Source organism: Procambarus clarkii, chromosome 93 (genome assembly GCF_040958095.1).
Source record: "Procambarus clarkii isolate CNS0578487 chromosome 93, FALCON_Pclarkii_2.0, whole genome shotgun sequence".
NCBI classification, from domain to species: Eukaryota; Metazoa; Arthropoda; class Malacostraca; order Decapoda; family Cambaridae; genus Procambarus; species Procambarus clarkii.
The window spans coordinates 8215113-8231422 of record NC_091242.1 but is presented as its reverse complement, the minus strand read 5'-3'; the positions used below and the strand labels follow the sequence as shown (position 1 = coordinate 8231422).

Genomic DNA, 16310 nt, shown 5'->3' with positions numbered 1-16310 from the left:
CTTATTCACAACAGAACTTTGGCAGAGAAGACCAGATTCTGAAAAAGAATAACATGAACAGCAAAACTGCAATGAGGGCTTATACACGAGAAAAATCAAGACAACCAAGCACTACCTGGACTCCGAGGCAACTTGAAAAGAGAATCTCCCAGAGAAAATAACACTGTTGAGGAAATGGGAAATAATAGATGATGCCAGGAAAGGTAACCCTAAAACAAAGCCAGGACAAGCTAATTGCCTAAGGACACACAAGATGGTGAGCATAAACACACTCAAGATGATGAAAGCTAAATTCTAATCATACCCCTCCATGAAATGAAGTCACAAGTAATGATAACACCACTTGGCTCAAAAAAGTTCCAGTTCACTAGACAGTGGTACCTCGGAATACGAGCGTCCCTGTTTACGAGTTTTTCAGATTATGAGCAGGATTTGCTTGGAAAATTTACATCGGAATATAAGCGTGGCCTCGGAATACGAGGGTGTTGATTCGCGTACAGGCTGACTAGCGCGTGGTGGCACGGCGATCGCACCTCAGTTTACTAGTGCCTCGCGTCCAGTGCCTATTCCGCCTGAATTCTTCACAGGGACTTACAGTTTTTTGTCAGATTTTTGGCCATTTGAACATAAAAGTTATTATATATCTTGCCATGGGTCCCAAGAAAGCCAGTGGTAAGGTTCACCCTAAGAAAATAGTTGTGAGTAGAGGATGTCCCTTCTTCATTAAGAAAATGTGTGAAGTATGGGAAAAACTGCAAAGTTTTGTTGAAAAAACTCACCCAGATAAAGCTGTAGCAGGCTGCTACATTGACCTTTTAAATGACAATGTGATGTCTTACTACAGACAAGTGTTAAAATGTAGGGAAAAACAAGTGTCTTTAGACAGATTCTTAGTAAGACAAGCAAGCAGTGAGCCACAAGCAGGTCCTAGTGGTATGCAGGCAAAATGTGCCAGAGTGCACACCAGTGAAGTCCTCACTGCCTGATGTTATAATGGAAGGGGACTCCCCTTCCAAACAGTAACACCTCTCCTCCTCCTCACCATCTTCCAGATGCCAACAGCAGTCATCAGCAAGGATAAGTAATAACTTGACCATACTTTTGTAGTGTAGATCTAGATGGATTAGGTATAAAATTTAGTTTGAAGTAAGATTTTTGGGTAGTCAGGAACGGATCAATTCATTTGCCATTATTTCTTATGGGGAAATTAGCTTCGGTTTACAAGTTTTCGGATTACGAGCTGTCTCCAGGAACGGATTAAACTCTTAAACCGAGGTAACCCTGTACTGTAGTAGTAGTAGTGATGTGTTTGGTACTAGGCACACGAGTTGAGATGCAAGCGAACTGAACCCCCATGATGACCCAAGCTGCCACCTCATGGTGTGCTTGGGTACTAATATATGGTTTGTTCATATTAGGCAAACTACCACTTCCATTGATTCCATCTTTTCACTCTATAATCATGTATTATTTGTTTCATCTTTCATGTAATTTCAGTGCTTTTTCGGTTTTGAGTCTATCTTAGACTCCCCCCCCTCCCTGCGAGCATGCTTGATTCTGGTCCTGGTGTTCGGTAGGTCTACACCAAGTCCAGAGGCATGATATTCATGTAGATGCCTCTGTGGTACAAAGTGCCAGTCCAGTTATTACCAGATATTGTTAAACTGGTAGGAATTCTTATAAATAGTAATAAGAGATCATCATAAAAATATACAGAATAAAAATGGGACACTGCCAGTTATCCAGACTGAATCATTTATAAAAAAATCTAAATAATAAATGACTCGTTAATTTTTCTTTTTAATCTTTGGGAAAAGGATGACACAATCTAAAAAAAAATTGTATACAATATTTATTAATAAAGCATACGAGTAATATGGCACTGGTGATGATACAGTTACATTAGGTGGGGCAGTGTGATCATGTAAAAGTTATATTTAGTTCATTAGTCTTAATCACATATGCCTTCCATGACCATATGCTAATAGACTTTAATGCAGTGCATTAGATTTTAACTCTGTTCCCAAGCAGATATGTGCACTGATTATCACTCAGTTATGCATTACCTGACTAGCTCATTCCTCCTGTTCTAGCATGGTTGCCAATTAATTTGGCAAAAAGTACACATTTCCACAATGGAACCCAGATGCTTTTCTTTTAAGCTATTTAATTTAATGTTGAAAAAGATGAAAAGCAAACCTGGTATACTGATAAATCATGTAAAAATTATGTACTAAAAAATTCAACAATTGAATGCTCACAATCACTTAATATTTAACATTTATATTAACTATGCATATGATATGAACTGATTAATTAATAATGCTTTCTGATCAACTAACTTGCTTTATAAAACATTCTTAGTCATAAGAAATATATTTATATATGTATATATATACACACACATGAGGTACTAGTACCTTCTTCCTTCATTACAAATAATATGAACAATTATATTTGCATGGCATAACTGCAAAATCATATCTTGGAATAAGCAAGCGCAAAGCTTGCTACATTAGTCAGACTTCATAATACATGACATACATCTCAATTATTGCAAATATGTTCATGCCACCAGACTCAACTGAGATAGTTATTAAGTGTAGTAGTTCACTACTGTACAACAAGGTTCTTACTATTAACATATAACATCACTCACAGACATAAATGCATTATAATGGAGGTTATCTGGCTCACAGGCCCGTGAAGCCTGCAATATAGCTGCCAAGGGGCGGGGAAAAGGGAGGAGAGTGACAGGTCACGTTAGCTAATTGGAGCATACCTCCATTATTATACAACAGAACCAAATGTGGTTCCATTACAAGTCCAAGTGCCAACATGGAGACACGACTTGACTATTATTGACCTGAGTCCTTAACAGTAATGTGGAGCATCATATAATTTAATTATTTCACCAGTAGATAACCAGATAAAGGAAATCCACTCACCAAAAATGCTATACATGTCCTAGGAATTATCCCAAATGCCTCACATACTGGCGGAATGAGTTTGTCACACAGCCAAAGGGGCTTATGACAAGACTGGTACATTATTAAGTAGTTGCAGAGGGCACAATGATTTGAACATGTGTTCAAGCTGAATACAACTTCCATCTGAGTAGGATATTCATATTTCTTTAGTCACAATCATTACAATTAAATAAAAAAGCCTTAAATAAGTCCTTAAAATTGAATCAAGTTGTTTACAAAAATGTTCGAGATACTGTACTGCTAAATTTGATCTTGATTCTCCTATAAAAAGTATTAACCTTCTCTGCATTAAGGCATATTAAAATCATTTTAAGCATGGCCCCAAGCACAACTTTTAAAATAATGTCAAACACATCAACAGTTTCCTTTCATCTTCACTGAGCAGACAAGTCACATTCTCCGCACTGAAGCTTAAAATATCATTTCATTCATCTTACCTTAACCCTTACAGTACACTAATCTAAAAATATTTGAACAATTAATATGACAAGTCTCTTTCCAAATGAGTTATAAATATGGAAAATATGAATAATATAACAAATCCATATATTTCCTTGGCTATACAGAATTTCATATTAATTAAATTCAAATATTGATATAAATTACTCAAATCTGGATAAAGACTAAGCCCTTAGTTCAAGATTTACTTTTTCTTGAAGATTTATGGGGATTTTTTTTTAATAAGTATGGGTAACTGAAGAAAAATACAAAAAATGGTCTCAAACTTAATATTTTGCTAAAGTATTTTTGGGCACAATGATACCCCATGCTTCAAAAATTTTACAATTTAACAACTTTCTATGTATAATAACAGGGTTTATTTCTTAAGGTAATAATAGCCAGAGAAATGTCAATTATTATTAATATAGCAATTTAGAAACAGAATAAAATGTTAAGTTTTGCAAGTAAAAACCCAGCATTTAATGTAATATAACCCCTCTCTTTTTGGTATACCAGTGCCTCCCTGTAGCTTTCTTGCAGAGACTATTTGAATATACCAGTCACATCAGTTGGTAGAGTTCATTTGGCTTACCAGGAACCAGTGCCAAAATCTGGCCCCCTTCACATGAGGTGCAAGGAGCAGATGGCCAGATGGCATTGCCATTTCATCTGGAAAGCATCCAGAAAGTCAGTGAAGCTTTACAGACAACTGCTGGGTTCATAAAACTCAAAAGCCTTTAACTACCAAATGGTAGTTAATGGCTTTTATTGCTCTATTGCTCAAATATTGCTCTCCAGACAATATAAAATACATTAAAAATAAACAAATTTAGCTAGAATCCGTTATTCCTGCCGGCACCAGGCAGCCCAGAGCTCGGTCCAGCATCAGTTATCAGATCGGTTCAGAAACAGATAAACACAGCAATGAACTGACTAACATGGAAGGGAGGGGAAGGGGACAGAGAGCCAATAGGGCTCTACCAGAAAGAGGCATTTCATTACATTCAATTCTGGGTTTCTGGGAGAGCCATAATTGTTAGTTCGCCAAAATCCACGAGCCTGAATATCTGCCAAAGACATATTAGAGAAGATCACCGAGTGCAGCATATTTGCGAACATCGTGGGCCCGGGAATAGACTGCAGGCTGGCTAGCTTTGAAGACACGGCAGGTAACCTGAGAAACACAAGGGTTGGAACAAGGGACTAAGGAGACCAGATGAACCCCAAAAAAAGTGCTCACTGAAGCTGACGTGGTGGCACGCAGGTCGCAACGAATCGTCGCCACCAGACACAACAAATGATACACTCCCGGCTGAATCAACCATGCATCAATAACCAACAGCCCATCCTCCTGTTTATGCAGTGTAGTAACAATGAGGACCATCATACATATATTTACTTACTGTATATGGCAGTTAAAAAGTAGAAATAGTTATGACTGAATTTGGACAAACCAGAAAAGTTTGTGTTGATATTGCAAAGAACCCCCTCTCCCTCTCTCTCTCTCTCTTCCCCCCCCCCTCTCTCTCCTCCCCCCTCTCTCTCTCCCCCTCTCTCTCTCTCCCCCCCTCTCTCTCTCTCTCCCCCTCTCTCTCTCTCTCTCTCTCTCCCCCCCTCTCTCTCTCTCTCTCTCTCTCCCCCTCTCTCTCTCTCTCTCTCTCTCCCCCTCTCTCTCTCTCTCTCTCCCCCTCTCTCTCTCTCTCTCTCTCTCTCTCTCCCCCTCTCTCTCTCTCTCTCTCTCCCTCTCTCTCTCTCTCTCTCTCCCTCTCTCTCTCCCTCTCTCTCTCCCTCTCCCCCTCCCTCCCTCCCCCTCTCCCTCTCCCCCTCTCTCTCTCTCTTTTCCAGAGGATGTGGGTATAGAGAGTTTATACTCTATGTTGTTATATTCCACCTCCCCACCCCTCTACCTCCCCCATCCTTTCCAAACCCTTTGGACATCAAAGCTCAAAGAAGCAAGCATGTGGAACATTGGAATGCTCAAATATTATGTAAATGTTACCAAGATGTGCACCATATTATTTCCTTAGAACACTAAAACATTCCATTTTTAAGTGTTTTTATACTGTACACATCCAGTACATACTGGATATGATCACCACTTACAAAATAATAACAATACTCGACCAAATTGACAAAGAGGAATTCCTAAAACCTCAAGAACAAGAGGTCACAGACCTAAGCTAAGGAAACAAAGGTGCTAAATAAATATAATATAGTTTTCACTTGCAAACAGAGCGATAGACAGTTTGAAAAAGGTAAATACTCACCTAGTTGTGCTTGCAGGGGTTGAGCTTCGGCTCTTTGGTCCCACCCTTCTACTATCAACCTACTGGTGTAAGTGAGAAAGTGGTAGAGGCCAAACCATCAGCAGTTTCAAAGTGTTATGCTGGGAAAACGGGACACCACGGGCATATCGCATCCTGCAACTGCACTTTGGTAATTACACTTAGGTAATTACACACTTTAAGTACTGTATGTACATTTTCATGCACAACTACAAACCCTTATGCCATTCTGGTGGGTGTGGTAATAAAATCCAAGGACAGTATAACGCCACATATTACCAGCAGACAATGACAAAATGATAAAAATGCATCATGATATACAGTACTATGCACATCACTAATTATAACCACAATGTTGCTTTTATTATCAGCATTCTGATAACAATACTGTAGTGTGTAATTTGATACATTTATATACTGTAATGAAGTGTGTGGAATATTGCTATATTCGAAAATATGGTGTACATTGTGACAACATTATTATACTTTTAGAACAAAAAACAGTGCTTTTGCTGTTATATATACACTATATATATATACTGTATAACTACATTTTTGTGTACCATAATGAGCCACTAAGCTGGTCTGATGGGCCAACACACACCATATCTTGAGGTTATCTTGAGGTGATTTCGGGGCTTCAGTGTCCCCGCGGCCCGGTCCTCGACCAAGCCTCCACCCCCAGGAAGCAGCCCGTGACAGCTGACTAACACCCAGGTACCTATTTTACTGCTAGGTAACAGGGGCATAGGGTGAAAGAAACTCTGCCCATTGTTTCTCGCCGGCGCCTGGGATCAAACCCAGGATCACAGGATCACAAGACCAGTGTGTGCTCTCCGCTCAGCCGACTGGCTCCCCCATAGCATCAATGCACTAGTCAGCTGACGACGGCACTTGGCTCGACATAATGCCTCCAATATAACAGGCCTATCGCTAACTCTAGGCAAAATGTTGATGTTATTATGAGTATCCTAGTCACAAAATCCTGAATATGTATAATTTTTTGCACACATTTATTTTCTATAGGAGCATGAGCTCGAGCTCGTTTCATGATGCATAGATGTACCACAACAATGGCAGTTAACATTGAGCAGCATTGTGTCCACTGATATCTGAACATTGTACACAGTCTTTATTGCAGTCTGTTTATTACTTTTGGTGACGGAGCGAAGATACTGATGTTATCCCTGACACACTTAAAACAGTGGAGATTACACCACTTCACAAAGAAGGTAGTAAAGCAGATGCAAAAACTTAAAAGCTCTTGCACAACAAAAAAATCTCTGAAAGAGTGCCAAGAAATAAGATAACACACATGGAATCACAGCATCTACATAACCCTGGACAACATGGGTTCAGAACAGGGCACTCTTGCCTCTCACAATTGCTAGACCACTATTACATGACTAGATGCCACAGAAGACAAACAAAATGCTGATGTAATATACACAGATTTTGCAAAGCTTTCTACAAATGTGACCATGGTGTTATTGCACACAAATAGAATTACTGGCAAAGTAGGGAGATGGATCTTTAATTTCCTAACAGAACCCAGAGTGTAATAGTCAACAGAATAAAATCTGAACCATCCACCATGAAAAGCTCAGTCCCCCAAGGTACTGTGCTTACTTCAGTACTCTTCCTCATCCTCATGTCAGATATAGACAAGGATATAAACTATAGTACTGTAGCATCCTGTGCAAATGACACTAGAATTTTTAGAGTAGATAATATAGAGGACACAGCAAACCTCTAATCTGATGTTAATCAAGTCTTTCAGTAGGCCATACAAAATAACATAATGTTTAACGAGGTTAACTTTCAATTACTGTTCTATGGAAAAAACAAAAACATCAAAGCAGAAAACCACATATAAATTAGGCAAACCACACTATTGAAAGAAAGAGCAATGTAAAGGATACAGGAGTAATCATGGCGGAAGAACTTACATTTAAAGAGCAAAACAAAATTACCGTCACAACTGCAAGAAAAATGACAGGTTGGATAACAAGAACCTTCCAAACAAGAGATGCCATGCCAATGATACTTTTTAAGACATTAATCAGCCAACATATTAAGGGAAGTGCTGGTGCACCAGCCGACATGTGATTATATTAGTATACCGTAAGATTCGAAACTCTCATGCATACAAGGGGGTACACATTTGCTCCCTCAGGCCTCGAGCAAACATACCCCATCTTGGAAAAAACATCCCGAGTCCCTCACTCTCCTTCCAAGGGCCTAGTTACATGGCCTAGGTTACTAAGGCCTACAAAACATTCCTAAGGCTATAGAATTAGCAATGTGTAGGGCAGCCATACCAAATTAGCAGCCACTGAAATTTTAACATCAACATGTGAGTGATTACCATTATATATTTCAGGCAAAATGTGTGCTATGTCCAATTATAAGATTTAGGCTCAGATATACAGTAGCTTCGTTTACAAATTTAATCCGTTCCAAGAGACTGTTCGTACACTGAAAATTCGTAAACCAAAATGAATTTTTCCATAAGAAATAATGTAAATTTAATTAATCGGTTCCACACACCCAAAAATATTAACTTAAAAATACATTTTATATATAATACTACTCATAATTTTTACTATACCTTACCTTTATTAAGGACTCTTGTTGGAGTATGGAAGACGGTGAGGAGGGGGAAGGAGGAGAGGTGTTAGTGTTTGGAAGCGGAGTACCCTTCTATTATAACATCAGGCAGTGATGACATTTCTTGAGTACTCACTTTCTTACGTTTTGCAGGCATACCACTAGGACCTAGTTGTGACTCACTGCTTGCTTGTCTTATAGATATAAGACAATCAATCTCTCTATAGACCCTTGCTTTTCCCTACATTTTAACACTTGTCTGTAGCGAGATATCTCATCGTCATTAAAGAGGTTAATGCAATGGCCTGCTGCAGCTTTATCTGGGCTAGTCTTCTCAGCAAAACTTTGCAGTTCTTCCCATACTGCACACATTTTCTTAATTAATGAGGAAAGGACATCCTCTACTGCCTCATCCTTCCCTGAAGAAATTTTCTTAGCTATCTCTTATTGCTGCTCCTTGTGAAGGGCTACGAGTTCTTTGGTAGTCATCAGTTCTTCGCTGTGTTCATCCACCAACTCCTCCAAATCACCACTGTCCAACTTTATGTTTATGAATGATCTCTTGTTTTTTTTTCTTTATCATCGTCATCCTCACAACTATTTTCTTAGGTTGAACTTTACCACTGACTTTCTTGGGACCCATGGCATGATACATAAGAACTTTTATGTTCAGAAACCAAAAAGGCAGAAAAGCAATGAAATTCTTCACAAAGATTTCAAGCGTAGTCGTCACTAGGCTGGATACACTGGTCAACCATACGTGTCTCGCCCCACGTCCAGCAGAACCCACGCGCTTGACCCATACATGTACTGTATCGACAAACACTCGTATTCCAAAACAAACTTCGTATACAGAGTCAACGTTTATGAAGAAATTGACTTCATATACCAAAAAATTCACAATCCGGGACATTCGTAAACCAAGGTTCCACTGTATTTTAGTATGAATAAATACATGGTGTGTATATATTTATACACATATCTGTATACTGGTATATATATATTTTCAGTTACACATAATGAACACCATCTTTGACACATTGATACAACTTGTTAGAATGAAAAATGAAATAAAGTGAGAAACATTAAAAATAAGTTGACAAAGTTATTCCCATGCAGCAACTCTTCTAATTTTGACAAAAAAAAAAAAAAAAAAAAAAAAAAAAAAAAAAAAAAAAAAAAAAAAAAAAAAAAAAAACTTCTGCAGGCCACTACAGCTAAACTACAAGAGGTAGACTTTTTACTTGGATTTTTGTGCGTCCTGAGTGTTAATTAACAATAACAAAAGAAAAAATACTGTTTTTGGAACAATTTATTTTTGGCGCACCATGAGAATGTCATTTTAAAAGATGTGCAGTGCAGGGGTTAATGCTCTCTAGAGTGAAATATTGTTGCAAACTAACAGCCCCATTCAAAGTTAAAGAAATTATGAATCTCCAGTATGTATCCTGGAGATTCTGGGACACCATCCAAACCCAGTTGAAGAACCAGGGAAACCTGAGTAAAAGTAGTCATGCAAGAGGTCAAGACAGGGAATGAAGCTGTTCACACCCAAAAGATCAAGGATGAACCTCAGGTCCAATGTGTCCTTCTTGGGGACTGGGAACATATGGGACACCAAATGAAGGGACAAGGTCAGTCCGACCACACACTCATGTCCAACAAAGTTGCCATGATTTGATGCAGCAGTGAGGAAGAAAGACAACTTGCAAGCCCCAACCCCAACATTTGGTGACAAAAACCCATCGTTCTTTTTTTGGGGGTAGTTCCAGAGGATACCCCTTGGGCAAGGCCACCACTGCTGATACTGCAGATGTCATAGCCTTCACACCTGGAACCATGCCAAGTGAATTCACATCCTTACAGAGCTGATCACAAAAAAGTTCCACTACGGGCCCAAAAATGCATAACCGTCGCCAAGTGCATATGAGCTCTGTGATCCACAGTAAGGGAGAAAACCCTTACTCTGGGAGTCCCGCAAACTCCCATTACGGGAGTTTGCGGGACTAGATGGCTCAACTACCTCCGTTGCTCCTTCCAGAAGGAAGGGGCAACCCCCTGGAATTTGTTGAGATAAGAATTATCAACCCAACAGGCAGAATGGTGGGGCCAGAAAGAATGATCATCGTCATGTAGCAAAGGCGACAAACAGTCTTCAAACTCACAATGGGCAAGAGCAGACTAGATAGACAGACCTTTATGCATAATTGACCTTACCAGAGATCTGCTAGGGAATGCCAGAGCCTGCTAGTAATAAGCCAAACAGGTGCTCCCATGCGCTGGAGATATTTGCAAAAGAAAATGGGACCCACATGCAGCCCCACTACCTGTGCTGCAAAATGCCACCCACAGTGTGCCATATATAAACAAAGCATGCATACCAAAAGTGCAACCACACAACCTATTGAATGCACCCATCCAGGGGCATAAACAGTGAGGTCAGAAGACCCCTGAAAAATCTGAGGTAAGGTACTCCATCCCAGTGGCCTGACCTCAAAACGATTAACCCCTAAACACACCAGAGAATGAACTGTCAGTGCAACAGCAGTGCTCATGGACACTCAGGGAAGCGCTGGGCACATGCAGTTTGGAGCATAAAAAGCAAAGTTCACACAGCAAAACCAGCTAGAAAACATGCACATGAAATAAATACTATAATGGAATGATACACTGAAAAAAAAAAAAAATTGTCCCCTACCCCTCCCCCCAACAGGAAGAATTCTATGACGTCTGGTACACAGCTCAGAAGCTCTGGGACTTGCTTCAAGATGATGCAACAAAGGAGACTACAGCATTGCTCTAGGCTATTCATCAGCAGATGAACTGATCTGATAGCCGAGCTGGACCGAGCTCCGAGCTGCCTGGTGACAGTATTTGGTATTAGCAGGTTCTAGCTATTCCTGTATGTTTTCTTCTGTATATTTTGTATTGTTAGTAGAGTTAATTGGCAGTTTAGTGCCTTTTGTGTCTTGTGAACCGAACACTGTACAGTTTCGCTAACTTTCTTAGTGCTTTCTCGGAGAAATAGTGGAATGTCATTTGCTCCTTGTGTTTCATGTGAGGGTTGATTATCAAAGTTATATTAGGCATACTTTTGCAGAGGAATACATTGAGGCTATATTCCTGTACAGTGTGTACAGTGTACTTATATAAGTTTTAATATCTTTTTCCAGAAAAATAGCAGTATACATGAACACTCTGTATACAGTGGAACCTCGAGTGATGAGCTACTCCAGTTTTGAGCATTTCGAGTAATGAGCGAGCCACTCGCAGAAAATTTGTCTCGATTGACGAGCTTTTGTTTGATTAATGAGTAAACCACATGGTGCTCCCTAGCGTTTATATTGGTTCTTGGACGTCTCCGACGACAGTGTTGTTGTTGTTTCGCAAGATGAGAGTTTATCACGACGAGCTCGGTGCCGGAACGGATTAAATTTGTTAATCGAGGCACCAATGTACTTTTGCAGTACAATGAACATTGTGCCTCACTCTGTAAACATCATCACCAGCATTGAGTTCAATGATACAGTACCTGAACCTTGTACATATTCTTTATCACTTTCACAATTTTCTATGACACATCATTAAATAATTGAAGTTATGGTATTTATTTCATTATTATTATTAAGTGATGCTGTGAGTAGCTGCAGTAGCAACCATGAGTAACTGCAAGCACTACTCATGGTGCTCTACTTGTATGGAGTGCCCAGTATGCCCAGTATGGCACTCTGCTAGTATGGGTGCCCAGAATTATACCCTGGAGGGGTACCCAGAATTTTCCCACGAGATGATGTCCGTTTCATGCAGGCCTGAGGAAGCAGATGTTAGCCCCGAGTACCTGTGGGAGTTTTAAATCTTACGTGGTACGTTAATACATCCCTGATTGTGCCACACAGCTGAAGGGTTAAAGACCAGGGTGAATCTAAATACTGGGCCAGCACAGCTGCTCATATGAGTAATGAGCCAAGTAAAATGCTACAACCACTTTCCCAAAGGATAAAGATGATTATCTTGAGAAAGGCCACCGAAGCTGGCACTGAGTGCCTCAAGGCACCTGGGGTCGAACCAGGCAAATCGGACATCCTCATGGAACTGATCAGAGAAATCCACCGTGAGAACCAAAAATAAAATGCATGACCATGTGAAAGAACCCTGTGGTCATCCACACTAAGGGCTCCAGAGAACACAGGTTGCACATGGAGCTTCCACTTGCCAACATTCTTGAGGAGAACTGGAACAAACAGGCAGTCCTCTAGTAGAGAGTAAGGCACACTGCCCAAGAACACTTGAAAGATGGAACTCAGTTCCCACAATTCAAGCACTTAGATTTAGCAAAACCCCAAGAAAAAGAGGGGTTTGCCAGCCAGTTGGGATGAATTCAGGACCTCACACTTCTGATAATAAGCCAAAGCAGACCAATAATCAAATGAGGCCAGGTCCACCAGGAAAACCAAGTACAAATTCTGCGGGAGGCATTGATACAGGTCCACATGAGCCATAGATGGTGAAACACAGGATGAGGGAAAGCTCTGGGGATAAGAAACCTAGGAATCATATACATAGAAGGGCAATACGAAAAAAATTTCCCTGAACAAAAGGCCCTTTACAGATGGAACCAAAGCCTAAGCAGGGTTGAAAGAAACCCAGGAACCCTCTCTGGGCCCTCCACTCAGCCTCAGAAGTCAGCCATGATGGCCCTGAGGCAGAGCTGTAAACATCGCACAGCCCCTGGAACTGGAAGATATCATCCCAAGGAGTGAGGCTGAAGCTGGGTAAAAGTTGTGGAGGTGAAGGCTATGCATCCCCGGCAGGAAGAGACGATTCAACTGCTTCTGCTGTTGAAGGGGATCCATCCTCTCTACCTACACCCCGAACCAAACCCTGCCCTGACTATGAAGCCTTCAGATGCTTCCAGGCCGAAACCAGGGAAGGAAGACCAGAAACAGAGTGAACCACCACAGAATGGGAAGGAAGAGGTGGTCAACCTTAGCCCAGCTGGAATTCACCATCAACTCCAATTCTAGGTCTTTAAACACTAAAAGGGTCAACTCTAAGACACTCAAACGAACACCATGCAAGCCTAAGATAGGCAAACCTCACCCATAAAGTGGCAGTAAGTTTTCTAATGCGGTGGTGGTACTGTATAGTGAGAACAAAACCCCAACTACAACAAACATAGCAGGACTCAAGGAGTCATAGGTGTCATTGACCCAACAGGCAGAATGACGGAGGCACAGAGAAAGATTGTCGGCCTGCAGCATAACTGACAAGCACCCTTAAAGTTTGCATGTAGCAAGTGCGGGCTCAATGGGTTGATCCATCACAAGCAACACATTAGACCTACAGGGTGATTGCCAGGGTTTTGAAGCTGAACACCCAAGCAGAACACCCAGGCACCAGAGAAGCTCACCAAAAGAACAGACACTAAATGCAGACTGTAACTACTCGGCTATGAATGGGGTACTAGGATGTATGCACCCTAGTGCACCCTACTCACAGCCAATCAGATCGCCCCCAGCCCATCCTAGGCAGAGGAAAAAGATCTCATGCACTACACTAGGTGAAGCACCCCACCAGTGGTAAGATCTTGAAAGGGCAAACTTCTGAACACACAGACAAATAATTCTGTCAGTGCAGTGGGGATAGCACTAATGAGTACCCAGGGAAGGGAACGTTGAGCTCAAGCATCTCGAAGCACAGCAGAAGCCGGGAAGTAAAGCATGCACGTGAAGCAAATAAGAACTTATAATAAGAATAAGCTAGGAATAAGCTAGGAACAAAACACAAGTCAATGGCCAAACAGGACTAAGTCCAAGGACAGCTGACACTTAGTCTGAAAGTAGCAGGATCTGCTGTGACATCTTGATGACCCTGAAAACACAACTAGAGTGCAGTACTTGGTGTTTATGACACCACATCAGTGGAAGGACTGGCCTTGGAGTCAGCTGTGGGTCAAAGTGCCAGGCTGCCTGGTGGTGGCTATCGGTACTAATGGGTTGATGCTAGTTTGCGTCATCTGCATGATTTGCAGTCATTTGGCCATTTCCGAGCTTCATTCTGTATGAACCTTACAGCTGTTGTAAAGCATCACTGACTTTTTTAACTCTTTCCCAATGCGGGTGATAACACTATGTCCCCAGCTCTCGGTGCCTCTGTGAAGGGAACCAGGTTCTGGCTCTAGTCCCCAGTAGACCAGAAGGACTCCTGCGACTGATTTGACTTATTAGTGAGAAGCTATCTCAGAGAAATAGCTTCAGGGCGCTATTTCCCTGAAATAGCCCGTTCAGGGAGCTATGGTTCAGGGAGCCACTGAGGATTCTCCCAGAAAGGAACAATATAAAATGAGAGCATTTTTAAATCCCTGTGCTTCCCTTTGATCACATGAATTCACTTTCCTGATGAAAATAAATGCACTGGGTAGCTCATTTGATTTTCATATAGGCATTCACACATAGCTGTATCTCTTCCTGCAGAGCATACTATATTTTTTAGGTTGTAACCGAGTCCATAATTGTAACATGCTACAAACACTAATTTAGAAAATAATGTGTTCCCTCCTATAACAAGAGAATAAACTTTTTTTGCACTGCTATTATGAAGTTGTATCCTCTTTAATTGATGACAAGCAATGACAAGCACATGAAACTGAAAATATTCACAATAAAATTATTATATAAATCTCACTATTGAAGGTGCACCCAATAAAAAATATTATTCTACAGATTTAAAAATATCATATGGTGAAAGCAGAATGCAACTGCTTAACATTCATACAGAAAACTTTGGTATGTGTTTTGAGCACTGTTTCTGCATCTCCAACACTAGAATGAGTGATGTATGTGCACTTGCCAAAATAATGAGGAAAGATATGTTATGCCTCATCTTGCTCTCATGAAAGAATACACATAGGTGTACAAATACATCAAATTTCAATCAGAAAAATAAATTTTACACCTTAAGAGTGTTCACATCGTCACCTTCTATGTCAGAGTTCATAGTCACATTTGCCATCACTATTAAACTTCATTAACTATTGTCTTATTTTCTTTGGAACTTTTCTGTGAATTAAAATCCATGTTTAAATTTCTATAAACATACTTTACTTGCTTAGGACACCTCAATCCTCACAAGAGAAAGATTACTTCAAGAAGATACATAAAAGCCACATATAACTCTGAAATTACTTAACATTTACTTTTACTTCTAAGCCAAATGCTTATCAGTCATCCTCCTATACTGTAAACAAAATGCCAATATATTATACCTTCCATTATCTTAATGAAATCACAAAGAAGTCTGACAATATATGATGATGAAATATTAAGAATTTTATGAAGCACCAGAAGTATTCATGCAAAAACTGAAGTGTACAGAGCTAAAAAGACCCTCCCAATCATCTCCAAGCACTTCTCCTACCCCTTACCCCGGTCCATGGTGAACTCTTGCCGGATAACAACATCAATATGGTGTGCATGTGTAGTGTCAAGACTGCTTGCAGGAAGCAATCGATTTGACACTAATGCAAGAGATTGGTTTACGTCTCCTCCTCTTGTTGTGGGCACCACGAGTCTCCTGGAGATCTGCAGGAGACATCTCGGACCGATTTTCTGCCTGATTCCTCGATTCTGTTGAAGACAATATCCTTAAGCAAGCATTTAAATACAACAAATATTTTTTTCTGAACAAGGTCCAAGGTGGTTCCCTGTTGTTAGTTGCTTGGATAGCTCCTCACCCATCAAATCGCACCAAACCCTTGCGAGTCATTAGGAGCCTACAGAAGATCAGAGGCCAAAACCTGGTCCTTTCAAGGAGGTGCTAAGAGCAGAGGATACAAGATCACTTTAACCAAAGAAATAGTCACCAGAAAGGTAAACGAAACAAAACGTGATCGGGAAACAAGGCCACGAAGGAGGACAAACTCCAGTTCTATGCCAACCTCAGAATGACATAACGTTGGAAGTTATGTCGTTCAGAATGACACTCG

The 16310-nt window shown here is 40.6% G+C and overlaps 1 protein-coding gene across 3 annotated transcripts in view; it reads right to left on the bottom strand.

Annotated features, from left to right (window-relative positions):
* Nucleotides 1-1836: 1836 nt before the first annotated feature.
* Nucleotides 1837-16310, bottom strand: part of Lkb1 (Lkb1 kinase) — a 49579-nt gene continuing 35105 nt past the window's right edge. Inside the window, exons 8-10 of one of the 3 annotated variants that reach the window (XM_045728569.2) lie at nucleotides 15750-15951; nucleotides 5699-5857; nucleotides 1837-4100 (exon numbers count right to left, since the gene is read on the bottom strand). In XM_045728569.2, the coding sequence (XP_045584525.1) occupies nucleotides 15809-15951 (143 nt within the window). In that variant the 3' untranslated portion in view covers nucleotides 1837-4100; nucleotides 5699-5857; nucleotides 15750-15808. Of the gene's footprint in view, nucleotides 4101-5698; nucleotides 15952-16310 lie in introns of all 3 variants that reach the window. The other 2 variants (XM_069319498.1, XM_045728568.2) reach the window with 2 other exon arrangements.